Source organism: Odocoileus virginianus, chromosome 13 (assembly GCF_023699985.2).
Source record: "Odocoileus virginianus isolate 20LAN1187 ecotype Illinois chromosome 13, Ovbor_1.2, whole genome shotgun sequence".
Classification (NCBI taxonomy): Eukaryota; Metazoa; Chordata; class Mammalia; order Artiodactyla; family Cervidae; genus Odocoileus; species Odocoileus virginianus.
The window spans coordinates 28,785,942-28,813,790 of record NC_069686.1 but is presented as its reverse complement, the minus strand read 5'-3'; the positions used below and the strand labels follow the sequence as shown (position 1 = coordinate 28,813,790).

Below are 27,849 nucleotides of genomic sequence, written 5' to 3'. Positions count from 1 at the left end.
TTGACTGTGTGGATCACAAGAAACTGTGGAAAATTCTGAAAGAGATGGGAATATCAGACCCCCTGACCTGCCTCTTGAGAAATCCGTATGCAGGTTAGGAAGCAATAGTTAGAACTGGACATGGAACAACAGACTGGTTCCAAATAGGGAAAGGAGTACATCAAGGCTGTATATTGTCATCGTGTTTATTTAACTTATATGCAGAGTACATTATGAGAAATGCTGGGCTGGATGAAGCACAAGCTGAAATTAAGTTTGCTGGAGAAATATCAATAACCTCGGATATACAACTGACACCACCCTTATGGCAGAAAGTGAAGAAGAACTAAAGAGCCTCTTGATGAAAGTGAAAGAGGAGAGTGAAAAAGTTGGCTTAAAGCTCAACATTCAGAAAACTAAGATCATGGCATCTGATCCCATCACTTCATGGCAAATAGATGGGGAAACAGCAGTAACAGTGACAGACTTTATTTTTTTTGGCTGCAGAATCACTGCAGATGGTGATTGCAGCCATGAAATAAAAATACGCTTACTCCTTGGAAGAAAAGTTATGACCAACCTAGACAGCATATTAAAAAGCAGAGACATTACTTTGTCAACCAAGGTCTATCTAGTCAGGTTATGGTTTTTCCAGTAGTCATATATGGATGTGAGAGTTGGACTGTAAAGAAAGCTGAGCACCGAAGAATTGATGCTTTTGAACTGTGGTGTTGGAGAAGACTCTTGAGAGTCCCATGGACTGCAAGGAGATCCAACCAGTCCATCCTAAAGGAGATCAGTCCTGAATATTCATTGGAAGGACTGATGTTGAAGCTGCAACTCCAATACTTTGGTCAGCTGATGTGAAGAGCTGACCCTATTGGAAAATACCCTGATGCTGGGAAAGATTGAAGGCAGGAGGAGAAGGGGACAACAGAGGATGAGATGGTTGGAGGGCATCACCACTCAATGGACATGAGTTTGAGTAAACTCTGGGAGTTGGTGATGGACAGGGAAGCCTGGCGTGCTGCAATCAATGGGGTTGCAAATAGTTGGACACAACTGAGCAACTGAACTGACTGACTGACTGACACTAAATTTTTTCTCTTAAGGGAATTAGGACTTTGACCTTACACTTGTCTTGCAGTTTTTAGATGGCAATGAGGGGTAAGCAGTTGGGTTGCCCTAGCCCAGGTATAGACCATTAAACTGAGAAGCCCTTATTCATATCTGAAATCACTGAGTTTGAAAGTAGGTTCTGGGTCTGTCTCTCACCTTCCCCTCAGTCTTTCATGTCAGACTGGTTACAACACATCAGCCATCTGTAGTCCCAGTATAGAATCAGAGATTCTTGTCTATGTTCTGATGATCACAGCACTGTCTTGGAGGTCAAGATGAAGCAAGACTTTAGAGTTGAATTTTAATTGTTCGCTTTCAAAAGTTTGTGTCAGAGAGTTGCCCATTTTTAAGGGAGTTAGGAGGGCTTTCCTGGTGTCTCAGACAGTAAAGAATTCGCCTGTAGTTCAGGAGACCCGGATTTGATCCCTGGGTTGGGAAGATCCCCTGAAGGAGGCCATGGCAACCTGCTCCAGTATTCTTGCCTGGAGAATCCAGGTGGATGGAGGAGCCTGGTGGGCTACAGTCAGTGGGGTTGCAAAGAGTCAGACACGCCTGAATGATTGAGAACAAGGGAGTTTGGAAGCATCATTCTGCTACATTTGCTACATGATGAGATTCTTTGTGCCTGGAGGCTGTCCCAGAGCACAGACTACTCAATAATAATAATGGCTCTAGATATAGACATGCACATAGGTGCCTATAATGGTTTGGACAGTTGTCTGGAGTTTTTATAGACCATGGAACTGGCTAGTAGCAGAGGTTAAGAGGATGCACACTTCTGGCTGAGGATGGAGGAGAGCCACCTGTGTACTGCTGACTTCCTGATGATCTTACTGTTATTCAGTTCTCGAAATCAAGCAGTTTGTATGTTAATGCCTCGTAGCTTTGTGAGGGCTTGTTTGTCCCCCACCTCACCAACCCTCTCCAAGCAAGCTTTCTTGATAACTTTAAAGTTATGTATAAAACTTCTTTCCAAGTACCAGATTTTAAAAATACTTTGTCTTCTGATGTTAAATTTTCTTGTTGTCTTAGTACGGGCAGCCACAGCATCATACCTTTGATACAGTTCATGAGGTTCTCATGCCAACTATACTGGGGTGGTTTGCCATCCCTTCCTCCAGTGGGCCATGTTTTCTCAGAACTCTCTGCTATGACCCATCCATCTTGGGTGGCCATACATGGACATGGTTCATAGCTTCATTGAGTTACACAAGCCCCTTCGCCATGAGAAGGCAATGATCTGTGAAGGGGTGACAGATTTCCTCTTCTTGGGCTCAAAAATCACTGCAGTTGGTGATTGCAGCCGTGAAATCAGAAGACAGTGGCTTCTTGGCAAGAAAGTTATGACAAACCTAGACAATGTGTTGAAAAGCAGAGACATCACCAACAAAGGTCCATAAGTCAAGGCTATGGTCTTCCCAGTGGTCATGTACAGTTGTGAGAGCTCAACTGAGATGAAGGCAGAGTGCCAAAGGAATTGATGCCTTAGAACTCTGGTGCTGGAAAAGACTCCTGAGAGTCCCTTGGACAACAAGGATATCAAACAAGTCAGTCTTAAGGGAGATTAAACCTGAATACTCATTGGAAGGACTGAAGCTTCAGTATTTTGGTTTTCTGATGTGAAGAGCCAACTCTTTGGAAAAGTCCCTATGCTGGCAAAGATTGAGAATAGGAGGAGAAGAGGGCATCAGAGGATAAGATGGTTGGATGGCATCGCCGATGCAATGGACATGAACTTGGGCATACTTGGGGAGATGGTGAGGGACAGGGAGGCCTGGTGTACTGCAGTCCATGGGGTTGCAAAGAGTCAGACATGACGGGGTGACTGAACAACAACAACATAACACCACAGACTGTGTGGCTTAAACAACAAATTTTTTTTTCTCACAATTCTAGAGGCTAAAAATCTGAGCTCAAGGCACTAGCATCATCAGGTTCTGGTTGAAGGTCCTCTTTCTGGCTTGCAGATGGTACCTTCTATGTGCATCCTCATGCTGTTACAGACAGAAAGCTCTCCAGTGTTCCCTCTTATAAGGATGTGACTTTCATTAATAGGGCCCCATCATGACCTCATTTAAACCTAATTATGCTAAGGCCTTTTCTCTAAATGCCATCAATGCTGGGGGTTAGGGCTTCAACACGTGGATTTGGGATATCACTGTTCAGCCCATAACACTTGTCTTTATTGTTCTGATTATCATTGTAAACACAATACTTCATTTATTATAAAACACACCATTATTTTGGGTACTACTAAGGAAGAAAGAACTGCTATCAACTTAATTGACATACTTTATTACTTAAAATGTTATACTTGCGATTTCCTCTCTTTAGAAAGATACTTTACATAGCTCAACCTTTTTTATAAAATGAGAGGAGAATGAGATAGATTGGTTAAGGTATTTCAAGTTTATATTCAGAACCTGACTCTTCTAAATCATTTTTTTCACCTACTTGTCATTTTTCATTTTTCTCCATATAACATTATCTCCACCATTAAGAGCATTGATGTTGCAGCATTTTTTGAGTCTTTTTTACTGTTTTTTCCAGGATTTTCTTCCCAGTTGCAGACATGCATTTTAAGAGTTTGACTTCATTCTTTCATGATCTCAAAAGGAGGTTTTAATGGAAGGCTTTCAGATAAAATCCAGGGCTCTTATTCCTTCCACAGTGGACTTTAAATAGTCTGTTAACTGAAACCTGGAGGAGGTTATAATTGTCCAGTCACTCTACCAAATGTAATAACATAGGTTTCCACAGTCAGGGCCTGCCACGTTATAACCATTCCCTGGATGATAGCAAGTTTAAGATGCCATCAGCTACTACATCCATTTTGGTTTTGGAAAAGTTAAAGTGAGAATAAACTTGGGCCTTTAAATCAATGTTCAGTATAGCATATGCTTATTGTAGAAAATTTGGAAAATACTGATGAAAAATATCCTGTTGTTTTTTTTTTTCATTATTCTTAGGTTTTGCTCTATCTTTTTAAATGTCACCAGTCTTGGAAAATGTCCAATATTTTATCACCTCAATATCCCATGGTTTTGTTTGGGTGCATTTTGTTTATATATTTCTTTCATTCATTAAAAAAACCCTCTGGAATAATGCATATCTTGGTACAAATCTCTGATTATTTTAGTAGAGTGTTTCTAAAAAAGAATTAATAGTGAAAAGAAATGAACTTTTCAGAGGTTCAGTTCAGTCACTAGTCGTGTCTGACTCTTTGCTACCCAGTGGACTACAGCACACCAGGCCTCCCAGTCCATCCCCAACTCCTGGAGTTTACTCAAACTCATGTCCATTGAGTCGGTGATGCCATCCAACCATCTCATCCTCTGTCGTCCCCTTCTCCTCTCACCTTCAATCTTTCCCAGCATCAGGGTCTTTTCCAGTGAGTCAGCTATTTGCATCAGGTGGCCAAAGTATTGGAGCTTCAGCTTCAACATCAGTCCTTCCAATGACCATTCAGGACTGATTTCCTTTAGGATGGACTGGTTGGATCTCCTTGCAGTCCATGGGACTCTCAAGAGTCTTCTCCAACACCACAGTTCAAAAGCATCAATTCTTCGCCGCTCAGCTTTCTTTATAGTCCAGCTCTCACATCCATACATGACTACTGGAAAAACCATAGCCTTGACTAGATGGACCTTTGCTGGCAAAGTAATGTCTCTGCTTTTTAATATGCTGTCTAGGTTGGTCATAACTTTTCTTCCAAGGAGTGTCACGGACTCATGGTATCTCTGTCATTGTTCTTCACAAAGAAGGACTGTTCTGCTCGCCACCTGTGTAAGCAGTGTGTGTGCCTGCTTGCATGGCTCTTTCTAGTACTGGGTATTTGCTTTTTATTTCCTAATACATGTTTTCTGTTGGGAATGTGAGAGACTCTTTTTTTTTTTTTCCATTTATTTTTATTAGTTGGAGGCTAATTACTTTACATCATTGCAGTGGTTTTTGTCATACATTGAAATGAATTAGCCATGAATTTACGGTTTGGTTCTTCCTTTTTCCAAATGTGGCTCATGATGTATAGTAGTGGGGTTTCCTTTTAAAGTTACTTGTAAGGGAATTTTCCTTGAAGTTGCTGAAAGTCACATTGCTTGTCTTTGATGGATAAAAGTGTCTCCTCCATTATAAAAATGTCTTGTTTATGCTGAGGCTAGAGATCTGCTAATCTGATTGACTTATGTTTAAGAAATTTATAGAGAAACCAAAATGAAGACATAAAACCTATACAAATGGGTCATCAGGTTTTTCCATGGTACCTGATAACATTCTGCCTGTGTACCCAGTCAGCGTGTCTAAGTGCTTCCTGCTTCCTGGATGTGCCAGGAGCCCACGTCCTGTGAGTGCCTGAACGCAGGCAGGGATAGTTGCACATAGGTCAACATGTCCTTAATAAGACTTTGTCCATGGCTCATATTCTTGGGTTATTATGTGAAGGATTCTTATTTATTTGTTTGGTTGTGCTGGGTCTTAGTTGTGGCACATGGGATCTTTAGTTGTGGCATGTGGGATCTGACTAGGAATCGAACCCAGTCCCCCTGCACTGGGGACACTGAATTTTAGCCACTGGACCACCAGGGAAGTCCTCAGAGATTCTTTTTTTAAACCAAGGTAATGAAGTAAAAGGTTTTAAATATAGGAGGATCTTAGAAATTGAATTCAGTGTCTTCAGTTTTTGAGAAATAAATTGGAAAACTTTGAGCACCTGTCCAAGGTCACATAGCTAGTTAAAGCAAAGATGGGCTCCAGGTAGAGTTTTTTACTAGTTCAGTTCAGTAAAAATAAGGCTAGTTCCCTTATTTTTATCTCTGGTGCTGAGTAAATATAGAGAAAAACACATCCTCAAGATAGATGGTAGTAAATTATAATTTCTCTCTCCAGGGATTCCCACCCCCCCCTTCTTGAAGTTTTTCCTCTGACTTCCCCCAGGTTTATTTCAGATTCTTACATGGTCTTAATTTAGATTTAATAGCACTGTGATAGCTTTCTTTTTCTATATCTGAAAGTCCCATTTCTGCTTAATGTCCTTGAGATGGTTATAACTTCATCTTTTTTTTTTTTGGTAAAGTCACTCAAACACCATGAATGTAATATTTAATATACAATCATTAAAAAACTATAGAATGGTTTTAAAAGTAAAGATACCCCCCAGTTGTTTTCTGCTTCCCTTTTTGTTCCCAAAAGGAATGTTAACAGTTTTTTAAATCTTTCTAGATATTTTCTATGCATGTATGTGTGTATATATGCATATATGTAGATATACATGCATATACATCTTTAAGAAAAAACCTACATAGGCTTCACAATGTGTTTTATTCTGTAAATTACGATGTTGACTGAATGAACTTTTAGACACATTTTCATATTAGCAAACATTAATATATAGATTTTTTTAAAAGTTGCTCAGTATTACATTGGACAAATATTCTATAACTTGTTTTATTATTTTCCTGTTGATGGTTTTATCTTTTTTTGTTGTCATTACAGTCAATGCTGGAATAAATCTCCTGTGCCTAACTCCTCCCTATCCTTTCATAAAAATAGTTTTAAAAAAATTGTTGATTAACAAGTTCATTCATTTATAATTTTTCTAAATTTTGTCAAATTGCCCTTCAGAAATGTGACATTAAATTTACAGTCCCACCCTCAATATGTGAGAATGATTATAACCTCTGTTGATAAGCATGTGAATAAACAAATGAACGATTTAATCTTTTCCAGTAAGCTTTAATTATGCAGTTCTTTAGAATGAATCCAAACACATTTAAATATGACTGTTAGCCATTTGAAACCACATTGCCTGGATTTGTAGCCTGGCTCCATAGTTTACCAGCTGTATGAACTTGAGCAAAGTAACTAAACTTTCTTTGCCTCATGGGTTACTTACGAGGATTACATGAGTTAATATTTATAAACTACTTGAATCCATGCTTGGCAGATAGTATATAAGTATCTGACAACAAAATTTGCATTTCTTTCTCTTTTCCTGCCTGTTCATTTACCTAATTTTCTGTTGAGTTCAATAGGTGTTTTAATATTTTGGTAAGTGGCGTTAACCATTGGTGGTTTAGTAGCCAGAGTTCTAAGCAAGTGAAACATGTCATGTTTAATTTTGAATTATAAAACTTAAAAAGATTCATCGAACTCAGACTCCATTTTTGACAGGATTAAGGGAAGGATTTTGTTTTAATTCCGTAAGTTCAGTATTGAAAACTGACTGAGGTTATAAGTCATTATTTCAGGGAGGTCGGCTTTCTTTCCCTACTTTATGTGAGAGTTTTGATGCTGCTAATCTGATTAAATCTCTTAGAGCTACATCCTTAGCTCTAAGAGTCTGAAGATTAGAAATTCTGGTTTCCACTCCCACCCCCTGCCCCCACTATCCATTAAATTGTTACCATAGCTATTGGGCTCTCAGACAGTACCTCAGATCCCTCTAATTTATGGAAGCAGCATCTTAAAGATGGATAAGCACAGGTTTGGCTTCAGAAAGCTTAGATAAGGGTTACAGTTTGAATGTACCTACTAGTTCTCTTGGAACAAATTGCTTTGTTTTTCTGAACTTCAGTTTTCTTACCTATAAAATGAAGGTAACACTCTATCAGTGTCATAGAATAATTATGAAAGTCAAATGAAATGAAGATTTTTTTTAAAACAGGCATCACAATGTTGATGATGAAGGGCATTTGTTTTGTTCTCACTTTTGTTTCTGGTTTTGGAAAATGCCTATTAAACAAGGAAATAAAATATACAGATATTTAAATTTATATAGTGATTTTTTTTTTTGATACTCAGATGTTGTGAGGGAGTGGTGAGATATTTTTCTTCTTCAATATTGAAAAAAACTAGGAAGTGAACCCCCTGGGGTAAAATATGGCAGTACTAATAACAGTTGCTTTTTGAATGTTTAACTGTGTATTAGACAGTGTGACAAACTCCTATAAACAGTAACTTATCAGTAGAGATTAAATAACTAGGTTAAGACTGCACAGTTGCTAAGTGAAGGAGCTAGGATTTGAATCCAGTTTGTCTGTCTCCAAAACTTTATGTTCACTACAGTATAGGAGCCAGTTGCATAGGTTCAGCTTCCAGCTCAAGTTGCTTAACCTCACTGTTTACATTTTTGCATCTGTAAAATGGGCATGATTACAGCATCTGCTTCAGAGGGCTGTTGATCATCCTGAGGATTGGGTGAGTTAAGTACTTGGAACAGTGTCTGGACCACTGTAAGCATTTTATAAATGGTGGCTCTTATTATAATTTATGGTAATTTCTATACACTTCTGGCTTCTTTGTTTCTGCCCCTTGACTCTCTCCATTTGGCGTTAGTAAACAATGGCATCTCAGATTATTTTTGTCTTCTCCATTCCCTTATCTGTGTGGCAGGCATGACCCTGGCCATTCCATCTGGTGCAGGAGGAGAGAGCTGTGTAGCAGGCCTGGCCTTGGTGGAGAGCTCTGGGTCAGTTGCTGCAAATGTCTGGGATGGCATGTGTTTGCCAGGAGGGAGAAGGGGGAGGAATGTGAGATCTGAACAGCAAGGATCTGCCACCAGCATTCTGAGAAGAAAATCTCTGTGCTCTTGAAGGGTTCTACCTAGGAGATTGTATATTCTCAGATTTGGCAGAGAAGGCCCTAGTGCAGGGATTTCTAAACCTGGCTAGTTCATTGAGGGCACTTGTGATTCAGATTCCCACCAGACCTAGTCAATCACTCACCAGCAGTGGGACCCAAGCTTCTGTAATATTTTTTAAATGGTTTTTGAATGGTCAGCCAGGCTTGGGAGCCACTGGCATGCCATTTGTTTCTGTGTCTCTGCAGAGCCAGCCCCAGCCAGCCATGACAGAAGTATGTGTTTGTGACTTTGAAAATTCCTAGGAAAAGGAGCTCCTCCATTATCTAGTAAACTGTTCCTGGCAGCCCTATAAAAATGAATTTGAAATATAGATATACAAACATTTGAGTGAAAGGGTTCCATTGCAGAAATAACAAGGGATGGGATTTGATCAAAGTAGTTTCTCAGTATGGTCCTTGTGTTTATGCCAGTTGCTCATCATCACTTGCTTATTCTCACACTTGCAGGTTAGACACACAAAACTGAATAGCATTGAATATTATTTTGATGTTGAATTATTTTTAATTGAAGTATGGTTGATTTATAATGTGTTAATATCTGCTGTACATATTAATATATATGTTTTTTTTATATTGTTTTCCATTATGGTTTATCTCAGGGTAGATATTTATTTGAATTGACTGTTATAGTTAATTTACAATGTTGTATTCATTTTTCATGCAGCTTTATCAAAATTGTTAAAAAATGTTTTTTTTTTGCCCCCAGGGTGATACTCAGAGAATGAATGAAGTGAATAATGCACATTCCATTTTATATTTGAGAAATCATGATTAGAGTGGAATGTTGATATGGTTAGCTGTGGTGAGACAATATTGACATTGTTGCTAAGATATTTTACCAGACATGTCATTGAGGCTGCTGCTTCAAAAACTGAGCAATGCTTTTTCTCTTTCCTTCTTTCTTTTTTGCCGTGGTTTTGGTGATGGTGCTAATGATGCAGCAGGAAGAGAGCAAATAAAATGACAGGCAGAGGGTGAAAAGTCATCTCATTCTCTCCCCTATTCCCTGTGCCCTAATACAGGCCTGAAAGGGATCTTGATAAATAGCCACACGTACGCAATTGATTTATTCTGCTGCTTTCTAGAATTTGTACTGAGTTGGTTGCACTGTATTTTTAATCTGTTTGTGGGGGAGAAAGTTTAAATGCTGCCTGGAAACTTTGAGGCATTTTCCCCCAAATGTTTGTAGATCCCACTTTCCTTGTAAGGAGGTGAAGCAGGATGCATGGTACTGCTCTCTCCACTCTCCCTTGCTCTTGTAACGAGGGCTGTTGGCAGACAGCTCTGCTGACAAGGGCCTGCCAGGGTTTGGATTTGAGTAGTCAGTGAGGGGGTGGTGTACTGGTTTTGGTATTGTTCTAAAAGTCTTTTCCCCTCCACTTATTTTTCCACCCCCAAAATGTCAGCATGTCCAATCTGACAGAATGTTCCTGATGAGTATCATTCAGAGGAGCATGACTTGCTAAACTGTCAGCGGATGATAGTCAGAATCACTTAAGCACCGAACAGCGCTGCATGCCCAGTCTGCAGCTTGGTCAGGGTATCTGCAGCGGGTGGGGAGGCAGGTCAGGGTAATGCTGTCATTGAGGATTCTGTGTGCTCAATGCCTGGGTTCACATCCGGATCTGCCACTTACAGACAACCTGTTTAGCCTCCCTAAGCCTTAGTTTCCTCATCTGTAACTGGGGGATAATGACAGCATTTACTTCCAATGGAATAGGTTGAATAAATTAGCTAGTGGGTATAAAATGCTTAGCAGGGGGTCTGGCACATCAAGTAAGATCTTAATAATGGCTAGCTTAATCACCCTCATCATTAGAGCAGATATATTCAGTGAACACTGGCACATAGAATTAAAACAGAAAACTTATCATAAATACTGCTGTGTTACCTGGGTACTTAATATGACACTTTAGGATAAGTGAGTTTCAGTGGTTAGGACAGTACAAGGTGTGTAACTGAGGTGGAGAATGGCTTTAGGAATTGCTATTCATTGTGCCAGGGCAGTCCCCAGGGAAGTCCCCAGGGCTGCCTTCTGGCACAGTTGCGGGATGCTGTCACACAGATGTGGGGTGTGGAGGTGCTGGTCTTACCCTCATCATTCTTCGGTCACAGCCCCCTGACCCCCTCAAGAGAGTTGTGTGTATAAAGCAGAGTTCTCCATGTCATTACAAATAAGAGGGTATATTCAGGCTGCAGTTGTATGTGAAGGGAAGGATTCATTGCTTGGAACTTGGGAGTTAAAAGCAGAGAAAGATAGAAACAGAGCCAGCACCTTGAGGTTCCTTTTGACTACTTTGAAGGGTACTAAGTTGACCTTTGAACAGCCTGGGAGGGGGCTGTCGTGACCCTCTTTGATGTTGAAATTCTGTATGTAGCTTACAGTTAGCCCTCCATCTACATGGTTCCTTTGTTACATGCATCCAACCAACCACAGATTGCATAATACTGAGATTATACTGCTGAAAAAAAAATCTGTAAGTGGACCTGTTCAGTTCAACCAGTGTTATTTAAGGGTCAACTGTATAGGGTCAGGAACTGGATCTTGGATAACATGAGGACTGTTAGAGGAAGCCAGTCCAGAACTTCACTGTGGGAACCGTCAACAAGGAGGACCATCCCCGTTGGTAAAACCTGGGAGAATGATGACTGTGGGCAGTTTGGGCAGATCAGCCTGGTGGGTTAAGTAAAACCAGTGGACATTGTTAGAAGAGGCTGGATAAAGGAAAAGTGAGCCCTCCTTCTTTAAGAAAGGAACTCATGAGGACAGAGGCTTGACAGGTATCCACTGGAGGGGCTTTTCCTGGGAAACCTCTGTAAGTAAAAGGAGATAGATACAAATTTATGTTTCACATAAATGTTTACTGGAAAAGTGTGTTTTATCTTACAGAACATTCTAATTATAAAGATATCAGAACATACGTCAACCTTAAAATGTAAAAGGAAGGGGGAAAAAATTGATACTTCTCACTCTCTTAGGAATAACCACCATCAACATTTTATTAAATTTCCTTCTCATTTTTGGTGGCGTGTATTATTTTCCTATTGTCATCATATGACGTACAAAATTGTGTATACTAGCTTAAATGTTTATCCCAGGTGTTTAAAAAAATGATCAGGTGGTAAACTTATATTTTTCTTTTTTTTTGTAATTTCAGTTCCTTGGCAACGAAAGTGGTCATGGTGGTGTTCTGTGATACTCTTCTTGTTTGGGGTAGGGTGTTGTTGGGGAACAGTAAAGAGAGCTTTCTCTGCCCAATGTCACAATCATGTCAAAAATGTTAGCCATTGTTACCCAGTTCTGGCAAAAGGCACTATTGTTTTAATAGGTCACCAGATAAAGTAAGAGATTCTTTGTGCACCATGGAGTGAAGGATATGGTTTGAGAAACACATTTCCTAAATGAAAAGGGAATGGAAGCCGAAGAGGGATAGTTGAGTGAAGTCTTTGAAGGCTGGGCTTGAGTTATGGTTTATTGCTTTTTTCCTTCAAATCATAATGTCCCCACTGTTGAGTGGTTGACTTTGATTTTTAAGTTAACTTCTTCCTCAAAAAGGATAAATGGGCTGTGCACTTTCGGAGCCCTTGACAGGTATCTGAGAATTTGTTTGGTTGATACCACACTTATTAGAAAACTTGGTTTGGCTTTATGAAGTTTGGTCATGCTATTTGCTCCCTCAGGATTAAAAGATACTGCTTTTTGGCTTATTGGCTTTTGGTATCTGGAGAAGAGAATTGAAATTGTGTCCCTTTGAAAAGCAAATGTTGAAGTCCTCTAATACTTGATAGCTGTGAAAGTGGCCTTATTTGGAAGTAGGGTCTTTGTAGATGCAATCAAATGAAATTGAGGTCATACTAGATTAGGGCTTCCATGGTGGTTCAGTTGTAAAAAATTTGCCCGCAATACAGGAGACCCAGGTTTGATCTCTGGGTTGGGAAGATCCCTGGAGAAGCAATTTGTGCTTTTCCTGCCTGTCTTCTGCCTCCACCCAACTCGGCTATGGGCCACTCCCTATTCCTCTTCCCTCTGTGTTCTTTGCTCCTGTCCTGCCTCATTCCTTTCACTTTTTAGCCTCTGCTTCTTCCCTTACCCCCCATCTAACAGACCCCCAAGCCTTCCTTCCCCCCATCCTGCCCTATCCCTGACAGACCTCATGTTTCCCTGTTGTTGTTATTTAGTAACTCAGTCATTTCTGACTCTTTGCAACCCCGTGGACTGTAGCCTGCCAGGGTCCTCTGCTTATGGGATTCTCCAGGCAAGAATACTGGAGTGGATTGCCATTTCCTTCTCCAGGGGATGATCCGGGACCAGGGATCGAACCTGCGGTTCTTGCATTTGCAGGGGGTTATTTACCACTGAGCCACCTGGGAAGACCAGTGTTTCCCTAGGGCTTTGGATTATCCTGTGAGCTGCATCCACGAGTGTGCCCACATTCCACCCCCAGCAGCAGAGATGACTAGGATGTGGAGTAGCCAGGGTGGAGGGTGAGGAAGAGGAGACATGCTACATGATGGGAGCTGCCAAGAATCCGACTCCCTTTGGGGCAGGGCATGGGGCTCTCCTTACTCCCCTGTCCTGCATCCACCTCTGACCGGTCAAGCACATACACTGTCACTTTCAGCAGTCTTTGAGACGAAACTTCATCTCTCCCACTTGCCAAGTTAAGCTGTGGTGCGTGGCCCCATTAGACTTAAGATCTTCATATCCACCCCTGTCTCTATCCTAAGGATGCAAATTTAAAATACTTAGAGGAGGCATATACACATAGAAAAAAATATAAACCAGTTAAAAGTGTATTAACCTCCCGTCCGGGCTCCCAGCTGGGCAGTTCCTGTTCCCAGAGCATCCTCTGCACTTGGTTCCTTTGTGTCCTTCTTAGAGACCTCCCATGCGTGTACGAGTATGTGTGTTTACGTGACACACATGTGTATATCATGTAAACATACATTGTGTGCATGCACATGTATAAACATAAACACAGGTGTGTGTATGCACACACATACACACTGAAGGATACACATAGTGAATAATGGGAACCTTTATTTAATCATCCGCATGATGGAATATTCCCTCGAGTTTCTTTTCCTTTTCCTTTTCATTTCCCTCCAACACCCTCAGGAGGGGGTAACAGGAGCACACACTTTTTAGATCTCTTTGTCTACTTTCTTGTGGTCCCTCAGTCTTCAGCGGTTCTCCCTCCTGGGTGCACCTGAGAATCAGCTGGGGAGCTTTCGCTGGCGGTACTGTACCCCTGACCGCTCACCGCGGCCTCATCTGTGAGGGCCTGGGCTCCCTTCTGTGAGGCAGTGAGGAGAGCTGGGAACTGCTGCTCCAGTTGTGTGCAGTGGGCCTGGCAAACCTCAGAATCCAAGTGTGGAGTTTTAGACAGGACTCGTGGGGAATGCTGGAGATGTAGAGTAATGAATCCCTGCAGATTTAAGATGAACCCAGAACCCAGATTGCTTTTGGCCACAACCGCCCCGCTGCCCCCTTCATCACCCGGCCTGGCAGAGTGGCAGGATTCTGTGTCCTGTGTGGTGGGAATGGCAATCAGTACCTCCATCCTGGGCAGAGACTGCAGGCCCAAAGGCTACAAGATTTAATGCACTTACAGTGTGAAGTGAAATAAGAAGAAACTATTTAGGGTGCTTGATGACTAAACATCTATCTTGGATCCACTTTGCCTGTATGGTGACAGCGTAAGGTGTGACTGGAAGGAAATTAATGATGCCTGGGCCTGGGTGCCTCCCAAATGGAGTGTTCCAGGAGTGCTGGAGCTAATTAAACAGCCAGCTCGAAGGGTGAAAATAGATGAAGGGACGGATTTCTTCTCACTGTGGCCCAGCACTGCATGTAGACCTACATAGACCTATTTTTGGCTTTTTCCGTTAAGTATACTAAACAACACATGGTGGAAAGGCGTATCTAAATAGCCTTTTCTTAGGGGAACAGGACCACGAGAATGGACTCTGGATTGGACTGCCTGGCTTCAGACCTGACTCTGCTGTTTGCTGGTGTCCTTGATCAAGATTCTTAATTCTTTCTGAGCCTCAGTTTCTTTCTTGAAGGATGGACGTAACATTAGCAACTCCTTTCTGCTGGAGATAGTTTAGTCGCCAAGTCGTGTCCAACTCTTTCGCAACCTCATGGACTGTAGCACGCCAGGCTCCTCTGTCTGTGTGGTTTTCCAGGCAAACATAGTGGAGTGGAGTGGGTTGCCATGCCCTCCTCTAGGGAATCTTTCCGACCCAGGGATTGAACCTGGGTTTCCGGCATTGCAGGCAGATTCTTTACCCCTGAGCCACCAGGGCAGCCTCCACCTGCTTCCTGAGGTGGTTACAGTGATATAAAGTGCCTGAAACCTTGTCCTAACACACAGTACACCTAAAAAAGTACTTATTCTGTTACAGTGCACCCCTCTGGGGCTTGGGAGTGGAAGTGTTTTTGAGGTCATATACGTATTCTTAAAGTTCAGACTCCCTTGCAGGGTGACATGCCTGCCTTGAAGGGAAAACTTGGACAATTTGAGAGGAAATACTAGTCTGTTACTCATCTGTTTCTGGATAAAGTACATTTGGTTCTGTAACCTTCGAGTATTAAGAATAAAACTGTGAGGATAGTCCTCACTGAGCTCTCTTCAGAATCCTCTGGAGTTTTGAAGACAAAAGGGTAAACTTGTCCTATTGACCAGATTTTTCTGTGCTCTGGGGTTAGTGGCTTTGTTGCCTTTTAGCGCTATTGTTTGAGAATTAGTCATGACTGTGTGAAGAATGTTTTGGAAAATTGCTGTCTTGAATACATTAATCTTTCTTTTTGAAAATGCACATTAACAGTCAGCTCTGGCTTGATACTTGGGAGATCCTATAAGATGTAAAATGGTTTAAAGAGCTTTCAGAGAGAGCCTTCTCAAGGTTCCAAAAATGATATTGGATCCTGTGGGAGGAAATCTTTTCCAATTTTCTAGGTCTCTGTAAATATACATGAGTTATATGGATACAAAGCCTTATGATGGAAGATATGGCTAAGAAACATGAGTGCACTCCTGGGCAGGAGCTGCACAAAAGATGCCCTAACACATTTAATGACCTAGTTAAATGTATTGCACCAGTCCTGTTTTCTGGAACTGGATAAACAGAACATCTTTTCTGTTTTCTATTCTAAGCTTCTATCCCCCCCTCCTCCATCTTGCCACTTCAATGGCACAATAAATGGAAATCTTATTTCCTGCATCTGCAGACCTATTTACCTGGATGTCTAAGCTCACCCTTGCCTTTCTCAGGTCTACTCTTTTCAGAAATGCACTTTTACTTTCATCTCCCTGGCTTTGTTGCCCTCGTTTTTTTTTAAGCCTTCCCTAATCCTGCACTCCATGTACTTTAATCTCTAGCGCTGGACATGGCCATTCTGCACAGCCGCCGTTAAACATTCATCATCTCCCAGGTTTGCATTTTCTTCCATTATGAGTTTAAATCCTTTTTCACAGTCTGTAATAGTGGAAAAAAATTAAAGAACTATTATCAAAGGCTATTTCTGCCAATTTAGAAAGCCTTATTGGATGACTTTATACCCTTTGATAATTCTATTATCTTTGCAAACTATGACTTGGATTTAGTTTTCATGTGTGAAATAATATGTATATGGGTATTTGCTTTTATTTACTACACACACACACACACATATATGTATATTTGCTTATATGTATTACTGGTCTTTTATTTTTGAAATTTTTAAGTTGGTGATTTTAAAATAAGAAAAGGGGTGTGTGTGTGTGTGTGTGTGTGTGTGTGAGAGTGGCCGAGACTGTATGTGACTCGCAAAGCCTAAACTTCTATTGCAAAAAAATGTGTTAACCCTGTATAGAATCAACTCATTTAAAACTACATCTGTTGTGAGTACTTGCTTTTTTTTAAAAAGTTTAAGTTCTTAAATATGTAGAGTAGTGAGTATGTTAGAGCATGAGACAGCCACCTGGGGGACCTTGGGAGTTCTAGCCTTGACCTTGCTTTTCACGGTTAACCCCCATGCCCCGGCGTCTTGTCTGTGAATTCATGTGATTGGATTAGATGCTCTCTGAGAGTGAAAGCATGTTGGGGGTGGATGTGAGTGTCCATGGTGAATAAATGGGAAACACCTGCCAGGGGAACTGGAGGAGGGCTGGTAAGTCACGGGTAGTTGATAGTATGGTTTTCCTACCCTGGAGAGGATGCGTCAACCTACCTGGCATTCCTGCTTCAGCAACAGGAAGGGGGATTGAGGTGTGCTTCCTGTCACTTAATTGAGGTACGGAATAAAATAAGTCACAGTTAAAAGAAAAACATCTTTTCAAGGCTAAAAAGAAATGTGCCAGGCGTACTGGTTGTTGCAGTGAAATGTTTTTAATTCCTCTTAAACCTCTTTAAACATCTGCTGGGGAATGTTAAATCAACTGGAGAATTTCTGGTGTCATGTTGCCTAAAACCAGTATTGTATAGTCCTGTGGATGCCCCTAAGAGACTTTCTCTTTCTGGCACTGGCGTCGGCATCCTTGTGATGCTCTTGGACTGACTTTGACCTGAACCCCTTGTCTGATTCAGTTAAAGCACCAGACTCCGGCGCGCTGTCTCCAGCCTCTTAGCCAATGGATCACCCACTTGTTTGTGCCTCTTGTTCATACATAAAGCTGCTTTCTCTGCTTCGTGCCTTTGTGATGAAAGGAAGCTGGAAGTTAGGGATCTTTAATTGTGTCTTAAAAACAAACCAACAGAACAGCATGTTTGGGACTCCTGTTATGGTGAGATGTCAAAGTAAACTTGAAATAGAAACCTTCCCTCCCCCAGCCCCATCTCTAAGTCCCGTTTTATTGCAGACCACATAAAATCAAAGTACTGGAGCGCAGCTGCTCTGAAGGCCGAAGGTCCTCATGGTTATGACTTTCTTTGGAAACCCATCCCCACCAGACTTGCAGTTAATGAAAATATTTGCTTTGCTTGATATAAACAAAGTTTATGGGCAGAATTTGTAATTAGGAAACGCTTTCATTCTCTTTCACCCCTCAATCTCCAATTTCTTCTTGTATCACATTGAAGAATTCTAAGTATTTAAGAAAATAAATGCTTTCTTGGTAATCAGCTTACGGTTTTATTTCTGGTGGTGTTGTAATAGATGCATCTCTCCCTCATTTTGTGTCCTCATCCAGATGAGGTGACTTGAAGTCTGGGGCTTGTTTGTTTTCGGTCAGAGATACTTGTGTGTGAGTAGGAAAAGACAGTGCCTGCTCCCATCAGGCCACCCCGTAGCCATTTGAGTTTCCAGGCTGGTGATTTTGGCAGTGCAAGGGCAGTCCCAGGGCAGGGTAGCTCTCTTCATGGAAAAACCAGTGTTGCCTCTTCAAGAGCCTCCACATTCTATGTATGTAACTCCCTGGACTGTGGCCTCGATGTCTTCCATGTTCTTGTGTGTCTTCTAGGGTTTTGGCCAAACCAGGAATCAGGTGACCAGTTATCATTCTTGAAGGCACAGCACCTGTTAGCATTCCTAAGATGAGACCAATGTGGTGGGGGGACTGATCATGAGAGCCTGATATTGGACCAGAGCAAACAGCTGTCTCTTCAAGTCTCAGCATGGTGTACCTTCAGCCCCAGGGGGAGCTGGTGTTATGGCGCATCTCCTGTTCTGCCTTAAGATCGGTTTTATCACCAGACTGTTGAAGGGGAGGCAACTGGGAAGCTTCATGCCCTGGCTTAAGACGTCAAGGAGGTGGTTTTTGGAAGATTTCATGCTTGTCTGTGTTGGTGTGAGACTAGCTCCTGGGTCATGGGAACTGGAGCTGGTGGTATCTTAAGTGCAGACTCCAGAAGCAGGGTGGGCAAGGGGTTGTAAGAGGAGGAGGTATTGGCCTTTGTTGGGACTTAGGAGGTAAGGTGCTCCATTAACTCCAGCCCGCATGCTTCCCTTCCTCACGGACAAGAACGTTATTTGTCTTACGTGTTTGCATAATGTTCTTGTTTTTGAAAAATCTGGTGAGAGTCTCCTGGTCACTCTTGTCATTTCTTCAAATATAGGTCGTTTGGATATTTAGTTCCCCAACTTTATTAAAACCCTTTCAAGCATAGCTAGCCCAACTGAGACTGAAATTACTTTCTGATGGTGCCAACTTAGGCCTTGTGGAACCTGTGGCTTTTCTGTTCACAGCCCTGCTGGTTTTGAGCTGCCTGTGAAAGCAGTGCTTGAGCATGTTTGCCCTTTTTAAACTCTTCCCCTCCCTGCTCCCTCCTGGTCTGTGGAGGGAGTACTGTCTACTTCCTCATGCCTCCTAATGTGAAAAACAAGTACAGTGATGCCTTTGGGGACTTGACGGTTAGGATTGCACCCTTTTTGAGTGTTGTGTGTAAAGACCCGCAAAAATTGAGTTCCCATCTGGCTAAATAAATGGTGTAAGTTCAAATCCAGGCTTTGGTTTTTGGAGTCAGGAAGGGCATGGTAAGGACTGGTTGGTAACTTTTGTCAGAGAGACAAGTTAGCTTGTGGAAAACTTTCTGTAGCTTTCCAGTTTTGCTGTATATAATGCAAAGCTTGAAGATGCTCTTTTAATCTTCAGGAAAATAATTTATCTCCTCTTCTTGCCCCATCTCAGTTGCTTCTTTGTATATGCCTGGGGTCAAGGAGGAAAGCATAACATCTGAGTACTTGAGGACAGGCTGTATTTTTTTAAGGTTCTGGTCCTAGCCGACAGATTGCCTTCCCTGTATTCTGTTTTTAGTTGCATTCTCTGCATTTTAAAAAATATGTGTGCCTTAGAATGTTTAATTTCTTAATAGTAAGCTTGTTTGTCCTTAAGTTCATTAGGGGCTGAATATTGAGGAGAACCTGCTTCATCAGTGAGCCACGGTTCCAGTTTCAGGACTAAGGGTTTGGGCTGGTTGAGTTGTAGGACGGTGGACTCTGTCCTGGGGAGTGTGAAGTGGATGGGATGAGAGGAGAATCTTTTTTAAAAAATCATTAAAAAAAAAAACTCAACACATGCATATGGGAATTCTAAGAATGTAGTTCTTGGGAATTAAACTTGCATCTGTGGCTTAACCTAAGGTTTTCTCTCTCCACTCCAGGAGGTGACTTTGGTCCAGAGACTTCCCCTCCAGTCCTGCCCCCTGGCCATGGTGGTGAGTTTTCTGTGAGCAGCCTTCCAGTGGCAGAGGATGCCTACAGGGTGAGCTTGGCTAAAGGTGTCTCCATGTCTCTGCCTTCATCACCTCTGCTGCCTCGACAGTCTCACTCTGTGCCATCAAGGTCAACCAAAAAGTCCCCAGGTAAACGAACGAGTCCCCTAACCAGCTTCTTGGTTATATAAGTAGCGAGTGTGTTGGAATTAGGCAAAGCTAGCGCCTACAAGAAATCTTCCAGCAGAAGGTTTTTATTCTTTTTTATGGTAACTTCTGGAAGAAGGAGATCTTTAAAAAAAAAAAAAAAGATTATTTGGATAGATTGATTTCTTTAGTTAAACCTATCTGTAAACCATATTGATTGCCCAGACTAGACTTTTTTTTTTTTACAAAGATTCGTGTTATCAATATTAACATTGACTAACAGTTTTGTTTTCTTGTTCACAAATTAGAGAAATGCTATAATCTAAGCTTTCTGTGGTATGTTTACAAGGTTATGGATTTTGGCAAGTGTAATCTGACAAAAGTCTGTTTATTACTGCTTAGCATTATATACTGATATATTTTCCTTGATTACATCATCCAGCATTTGAACAGCTATAAAATTTAATTGTTGGCGAAAATTCAGACTTGTAAAGTGGTAGGACAAGGGACTTATAGATTATTTGAAGTATTTTGGCTTCCCTTTTTATTAGTAACTTTTTGCATTTTACTTTACCAGTAATAACCCAAACGTTACTTAATTGTAATCAGATGTGAGGAAAGCCTTGCCAAAATGCTGATACCTGGAGTTATAAAAGTTCTTTGATCTTCTTTTAAGTTTTCTGAGTATTTGTTTACTGAGGGCAAGATAAACTGGGGCCTTATTGATCATATGCCAGTGTAAGAATTGTTTACATTTACACAATAGACATGTTTGGAGTTGATCTAAAATATGCCCTGGGACTGTGAAATTGGCATCTGTTTTCCTAATTTCCTCAATATGTTATATGCATTATTTCTAAATCATGTAGTGGATATTTGCAGTTTGAAGGGGGGTGTAAGATTAAGGTAAACCTTAATCTCTGAATGTTAGCATTGGTGCTGTTGAGTTGGTGATTGTCCAGAAATCTTTTGTTGTTATAGAACTTTCTTATTTTGGACAACATTGTTTACAATCCAGTCATTAGCTGGAACTTGGAAACCTTTTGGTATGAAGTGATTTCCTGTGCCAAGGAATTTGACCTGTTTATCAGTATTTGGGGAAATTCCTGGAATGTCCTTTCTTACTTCTCTTTGCCCTCCCCCTGCTGCTGTATCTCTTTGTCAGATTTCTTCGCTTGTTTCAAATCCCAGTTCCCACACTGCCCCTTTCGCCAGTTACCCCATGGGAATTACTGCTTTTTACAAATTGTGCACAGCATTTTGCCTTTATTCTTATTAGCTTCATCATTTGTCCTTTTTCCTTGAATTAGTGTATGTATGTTTCTTATGTCTGATGATTGAAGGCAGGCATGATGTCTTCTCCAAGTGTACCTCATCTATAGAAGCCAGGTTCTAGAGGTTTCCCTCCTGTAGTCTGTGCTGCTCAAATGAATTGATGCCTCTTGAGCCCTAAGATTGGTGAACACCTGAGAAACTCTGGGGCATACTATATTTCAGAAATATTATTATTGATAAAAAAATCAAGGTTAGTTTTAACGGGACTTTAAAATGTTTTTTCCCCAGCTTTATTGAAATATAATTGACCCATAACATTGTAAGTTTAAGGTATATAATGAAATGATTTGATATATATATATATTACAAAATGATTACCACAATAAGGTTAGCAGACACATTCATTACTTCACGATTACTGTTTACTTACCTTGTGGCATTTTCTTGGGACATCAGGTAGCAATGAATGGCATGACAAGCTTGGGCAGTGTGGCAAGAACGGTCAGACCCAGAAGGGTCTCACTGAGGCTACAGGCAAACCTGCAGAGAAATCCCTGACAAGACTTTGTCTCCTGTGTCCTGACCAAATTAGCTGTCTTTAGCTTTTGAGAAAATATCTCAAAGTTTGTTTTTTCTCTATAGGAATAAATTTATTTCTGCTAATATGTTCTCTGCAGGGCCTTACAAATGGAAGGGAATAACTAATTCTGCAAAATTCAACCTTTTAATGGAATGAAGGAAATATTAGATGCTTTTGGTTCAAATGATAATTAAATACACTAAGTGCATTCTTCTCTGGTGGGGCAGTTTGATGATTGCCCAAATGTGAACGGCAAACTCATGTCTCACAGTGGTTATTTGGTTTCATTATCTTGGTAATTTTAATCAAAAAGGAAAGTTAAGGGCAGAGATGCTTGCTTAAAAGTGGCAGTGACTCAGAATACATCAGACAGTAAACAACATTTTTCCACAGTGTTAAACACACACAGACTTCTGTTTAAACCATATTGCTGGAAAATTATCGAGAGCCCTAATGTTCTACCTGCCTATAAAAATAGTTGACATATGGTTGTGAACGTGCACTGGATTTTAAAATAGCCATCTATTTGAAAAGTTAGCACTGTTGTTGCTAATGATACAGTAAATACAGTGTGTGAGCAGAACCCATAAGGTAGAGAGCCCCCCCACCCCCACCTACTCCGTCCCTTCTGCTTTCCCTTCCCAGCTGTGCTTCAAGAGCACCTAATCTTTCAGACCCAGCTTTGAACTTACCTTCATGACTTCTCTTCTCATTTGTAAGTCTAGCTGCCCTTCTCTTTCTTCTGTTTAAGGCAAAACCAAAACAAAAATACCCAACCAAAAACCAAACCTGTTTTACCTGTTTAGACAGAAAAACTCCACTAATTGATGCTAATCAAGAAACTACTGGACTGTAACTATTATTCTAGCAAAAGGCAAATACTGGAAACTCCTGTCACAGGCACTCCACACAGCCTGTATCAATAATGAAGGTATGTATACTAGTACATTTGGTGATCAGCTCCTAGGTCACAAGAACCCTGGACCAGAGAAAATGTCATTAACTTTGAAGTAATGGGACCCTGCATTTCATGTGGTTGAGTTTATGTTCCAATTCTATTGCCAGTTATTTTTATTTACTCTTCTTTCATGTTGCTCCACAGTATTTATAATTTTTCACTGCTGGTTGGAAGATTCAGTTTCCCGAGTACTGTTCAAAAGTTTTTGTTTTTGCTAAATGAGAAGTAAATTTTCTGGTGATGAAAACAAGGGTCACTATCCATTAAAGTAGTTCTGTGGTGTTGCAAGCCTTTTTGGATTAAGAATTCATTAGTATTTGTAATGCATCCTTTTGTCTTCCAGAGAAGAGCAAAGCCCGTTTCCTGTGGATTGTTTATTAGTAATATCTTCTGTGCCTTTATATTTGGATTACATTTTCCCAGATCACTTTGGGCCCATTATGAAACAGTCAGAAGGAGGCAGGAAGGGACTTTTTAAGCTACTGTAAATGGGGTGAAACAGCAGATGGTGAAAAGTGGGTGATATTGCTTTTCTAATCCTCACATATATGGGGAGACTGGGTAGTGCTTATTATAGTCATTGCCCCTTATTTGTGGCTTGTTTTTCTATGGTTTCAGTTATTTCTGGTCAGTTGTGTCCAAAAATATTAAATGGAAAATTCCAGAAGTAAACAATTCATAATTTTTAAATTGTGTGCCATCGCATCATGAAATCTTGCTCTGTCCTGCCGGGGACATGAATTGACTCTCTGTTGTGTGTGTCCCGCCCATTAGTCACTGCATAGTCCCCATGGTCATCAGATCTACTGTTTTGATATTGCAGTACTTGGGTTCGAGCACCCCTTATTTTACTTAATAATGGACCCGAAGCTCAAGAGTAGTGATGCTGACTGTTCAGACATGCTGAAGAGAAGCTATGCAGTGTTTCCTTTAAATGCAAAGGTTCTTGACTTAATAAGAAATGAAAAAAAATCATTTGCTGAAGTAGCTAAGATCTGCAGCAAGAATGAATTTTCTATACGTGGAATTGTGAGGAAGGAAAAAAACTGGTGCTGGTTTTGCTCTCACACATCAAACTGCACAAGTTACAACTATAGCTTGTGATGAGTGCTTTGGGTAAGAGGGGAAATACATTAAATTTTTACTATAAAATACTTTGAGAGAGATCCCATTCTGTTTGTTATTGTCATTTATCTTGTATTTTGCCAAATTTATAAATTAAACTTTATCATAGATATGTGTGCATAGGAAAAAATACAGTATATATAGGGTTCAGTACTCTGTGATTTCAGGCAGCCCCTGGGGGTCCTGGAACATATGGGGGTTCTGCTGCCCTTGCACCTCTGCTGTGTCCAGTCCCAATGCTGTCTCGGTTGACAGAGCTGATGTAGCAGTTCTGAAAACCCCTCAGACTGTCTGTTTCTTTAAGGGAAAACCTCAAAGCTGACGAGCTGTAAAGTGGAAGTCATTCCGCCCTTTGATTCTTGGACCATGAGTTAATGTCTACCAAGGCCCTCCTTCTCTCACCCTGCTGGAGTGTTTATTGTAGAAAATTTGGAAATCCCAGTGGAGAGACAGGATCATTCTTAGGGTTTTGATTTTCGAGTTGTTTTTTTTTTTTAATTAATTCTTCCTAAACGCAGTACCACATGTGCTGTGTCATTTTCCTGAATATTATATCATGAGCACGTACAGTGTGCCTGAAGAACTTGATATTTGATATTCTATAATTGATTTTTAACTCATTTCTTACTGTTTTATATTTATACTATTTTTCAGTTTTTAAAAAAAATTGAGTCAAGATGTTTTGTTTTTGATATTAAATGCCTGTAGATCTTTCATTGTGATAAAATACACATTACAAGTTCCCATCTTAACTATTTTTAAGTGTACAATTTGGTCATACACTGACAGTGTTGTGCATCCAGTCTCCAGAACTTCCAATGTGAATATTTTTGTTAAGTAATTTTTATATACATCTGATTCCCCAAGAGCGACAGGTTCCCAGAAGTGAAAGTATTGTACTAAATGGACTGCACTTTTAAAAATTCTTGGTCCGTTCTGCGCAGTCACTTTACAAAACGCTGCATTGACTTCACATTGCCTCTCGCGTTCTTTGAGAGGCTTCCTTCTGAAGTCAGCATCTTCTGAAAACAGTCTTGAGTGGATGGTGCTAGTCACTGCTATGTCAGGCCCCGCTGTGGACCGCTAAGTAGCAAGAGGAGGCTGAGAGAAGTCATTCTATAACCCTCCTCTTCTGAACTGCCCTTGTGTCTGCACTTCTCAGTTTCCATTTTCTTTCTTTCTGTGGAACTGTGACAGGAATTATCACAGCTGAGTCAGATCAAGGTCATAGTCAGAGCTAACACTCTACTGGCTTCCAGGTGTGTCGATGGCCGTGGTCTCGTTGTGAGCGTGGATCGTGGGGGATGTAGGCAGGTGAGGGTTGGCGGGGCACAACCAGTCAGGCCCCTTTGCAGATAGAGACGCAGAGGCTCTTCGTAGGAAACTTGCCCCAGCGTGCGAGTCGTTGGCAGAGGTTGGCCTCAGCCCAGCTCGCACCCCAGCACATTCTCCCATGCTGGTGCCAGCCTGCCTTGCTCTGTCTGTGCCTTGTTGACACATGAGCTGCAGAAGACGTGGCTCTGTGCTCTGGTGGCGTGCACGGGGGAGGCGGCAGGCTGGAGGTCGTGCACACGTGCATCTGGGAGGCCCCTTCCCAGGGAGGTGGAGGGCGGCGCGGGCGATCACGCAGTCTGCGCACAGAGCCAGCTGGTCTAAGTCCTGCCATCACCTCTGAGTGGTCAGGTCACAGTCAGGGCTCTGACCTTCAGCACGACGTTTCCTCCTGCTTCGGTGAACCCGATAGCACTCTTGGTTTCCTCCTGCAGGCTCGTTCTGTGATCGCCTCCTCTGAGGAGCAGGCGGCCCGCCTGTCTTACTGCTGCTTGTAGCCGTGACCAGGACACACAGAAACTTTGTTCTGTGCTCACACACAGACCTGTGTGTTTGGCTTGTTCCACTGTGAACTTAAGGACCTTTGAGTGTTGTTTATTCTGCTGCCCGTCAGTCCTGGTCCACCCATACACAGTCTGGCTGTACCACTCGATCAGACCTAGGGATTTGAAAGAAGACCGCTGACTTGAGTCCTGCTTTCAGAAATTCTGATTTAATGCCTATGAGGTATTGGGATTTTAAAATATCTTCCCAGGTGGTTCTAATATGTAGCAAAGTTTGAGAACCACTCGTAAAGAATACCTGATCATCTTAGAAAATTCCTTTTCCAAGAAGATAAGTACAGAAATAACTTCTGTATTTTCTGAATTTTGAAAAGAATAGTTGTGGAGGGAAATTCATTACAAAAATATACCATATAAAGATACAATAAATTTTGGTACTCCCACCCCACCCCTAGAAAGACAACCACTTCTGAAAATTGGTCGAATGTCTTTCCTGCCTTGTTTTCTATAGTAAATAAACAATAGTGATGTATTTGCCCACTCCCCCAGCTTCGTATGTGTAAGACAATCCCAGTTTCCTAACAAAGAATGGTGGAAGAACATTCTTGTTTATTAATATTTAAAGGCTCTCTGATATTTTCATTGGATAGACTATAAAAGTGTGACTACTAGGTGAAAATTTTTTTGTAATGTTATAAATGGATTATTATATACTTATTGGTCATTTGTACTTTTTTTCTTTGAGAATTCTTATGGTATCTGTCTTCCGTTCTACTAGGGCAATACAGTTCTTACTGAATTATCAAAACTTTTTGTTGTTTGTTTTAAGGCCATCAGTCATATATGTAATTCAAAAATGTTCCCAGTTCATGGTTTTCCATTTAATTAGCTTTACAGTGTTTTAGGATTCACAAAATTTTTTTGTTTTCTCACTTCAAATTTATATATTTTTCCATTATAATTTATCCCATTGCACTTAAAAAAAAAACTTTATTGGGATGCTTTGCATATTGTATAATTCATCCGTCTAAAGTTTATAGTTCAGTGTTTTTTTTTAGCATTTTCACAGGGTTGTGCAACTATTGCCACAATCTAATTTTAGAACATTTTAATCTCTCTTAAAAAAAAATCCATTTGCATTAGCAATTACTCCACATCCCTCCCTCTCCAAGTCCCCTCCAGCCCCACATCCCACAGCCCTAAGCAAACTCCACTCTGTTTTTTTCCTCTATGGATTTGCCTGTTTGGGGGATTTTGTATAAATAGAATTATACAATATATGGTCTTTTGAGACTGGCTTTTTAATATGCATGCATATGCTGCATGTTTTAGTCCATTTTTTAGTTGATGGATGTCTGAGTTATTTCCACTTTTTGGCTATTATGAATAATGCTGCTATGAACATGTGTATCCTTTTTTGTGGGGATGTGTCTTTTTGGTTTTTTCAGGGGTACATACCAGGGAGTGAAATTGATGAAATTATATGGTAACTCTCTTTAACCTTTTGAAGTACTGCCAAATTGTTTTCCAACATGACTGCACCATTTTGGATTCCTAGTTTCAGAGTATAAGGTTTCTAGTTTCTCCAAATCCTTGGTAACTCTTGTTATTATCTATCTGTTACCTATTATCTTGGCTATAATCAAAAAGATAGACAACTTTGTAGTACATGTGAATTAGTATCTTATTATAGTTTTATTCGGGCTTCCCTTGTAGCTCAGTCAGTAAAAAACCTGCCTGCAGTGCAGGAGGCCCGGGTTTGATCCCTGGGTTGGGAAGATCCTCTGGGGGAGGAAATGGCAACCCACTCCAGTATCCTTGCTTGGAAAATCTCATGGACAGAGGAGCCTGGTGGGCTGCAGTCCATGGGGTTTCAAAGAGTCAGGCACAACTGAGTGACTAACACTTACAGTTTTATTAAATTTTAATAATTCTTTGTATATTCTGAATGCAAATTATGCAGTATGCAAATATTTTCTTCCATTTTGTGCTCTTGATACTATTGTTTTAAGCACAGAAGTTTTAAATTTTAATTTAGACCAGTTAAGTTATTATTT

The 27,849-nt window shown here is 40.9% G+C and overlaps 1 protein-coding gene across 7 annotated transcripts in view; it reads left to right on the top strand.

Moving 5' to 3' along the window:
- TANC1 (tetratricopeptide repeat, ankyrin repeat and coiled-coil containing 1) overlaps window positions 1-27,849 on the top strand; it is a 237,793-nt gene that overhangs the window by 86,478 nt on the left and 123,466 nt on the right. For all 7 annotated transcript variants that reach the window (XM_070476149.1, XM_020880382.2, XM_020880380.2 and 4 more), the window contains exon 4: window positions 19,822-20,022. In XM_070476149.1, the coding sequence (XP_070332250.1) occupies window positions 19,822-20,022 (201 nt within the window). The remainder of the gene's footprint in view (window positions 1-19,821; window positions 20,023-27,849) is intronic.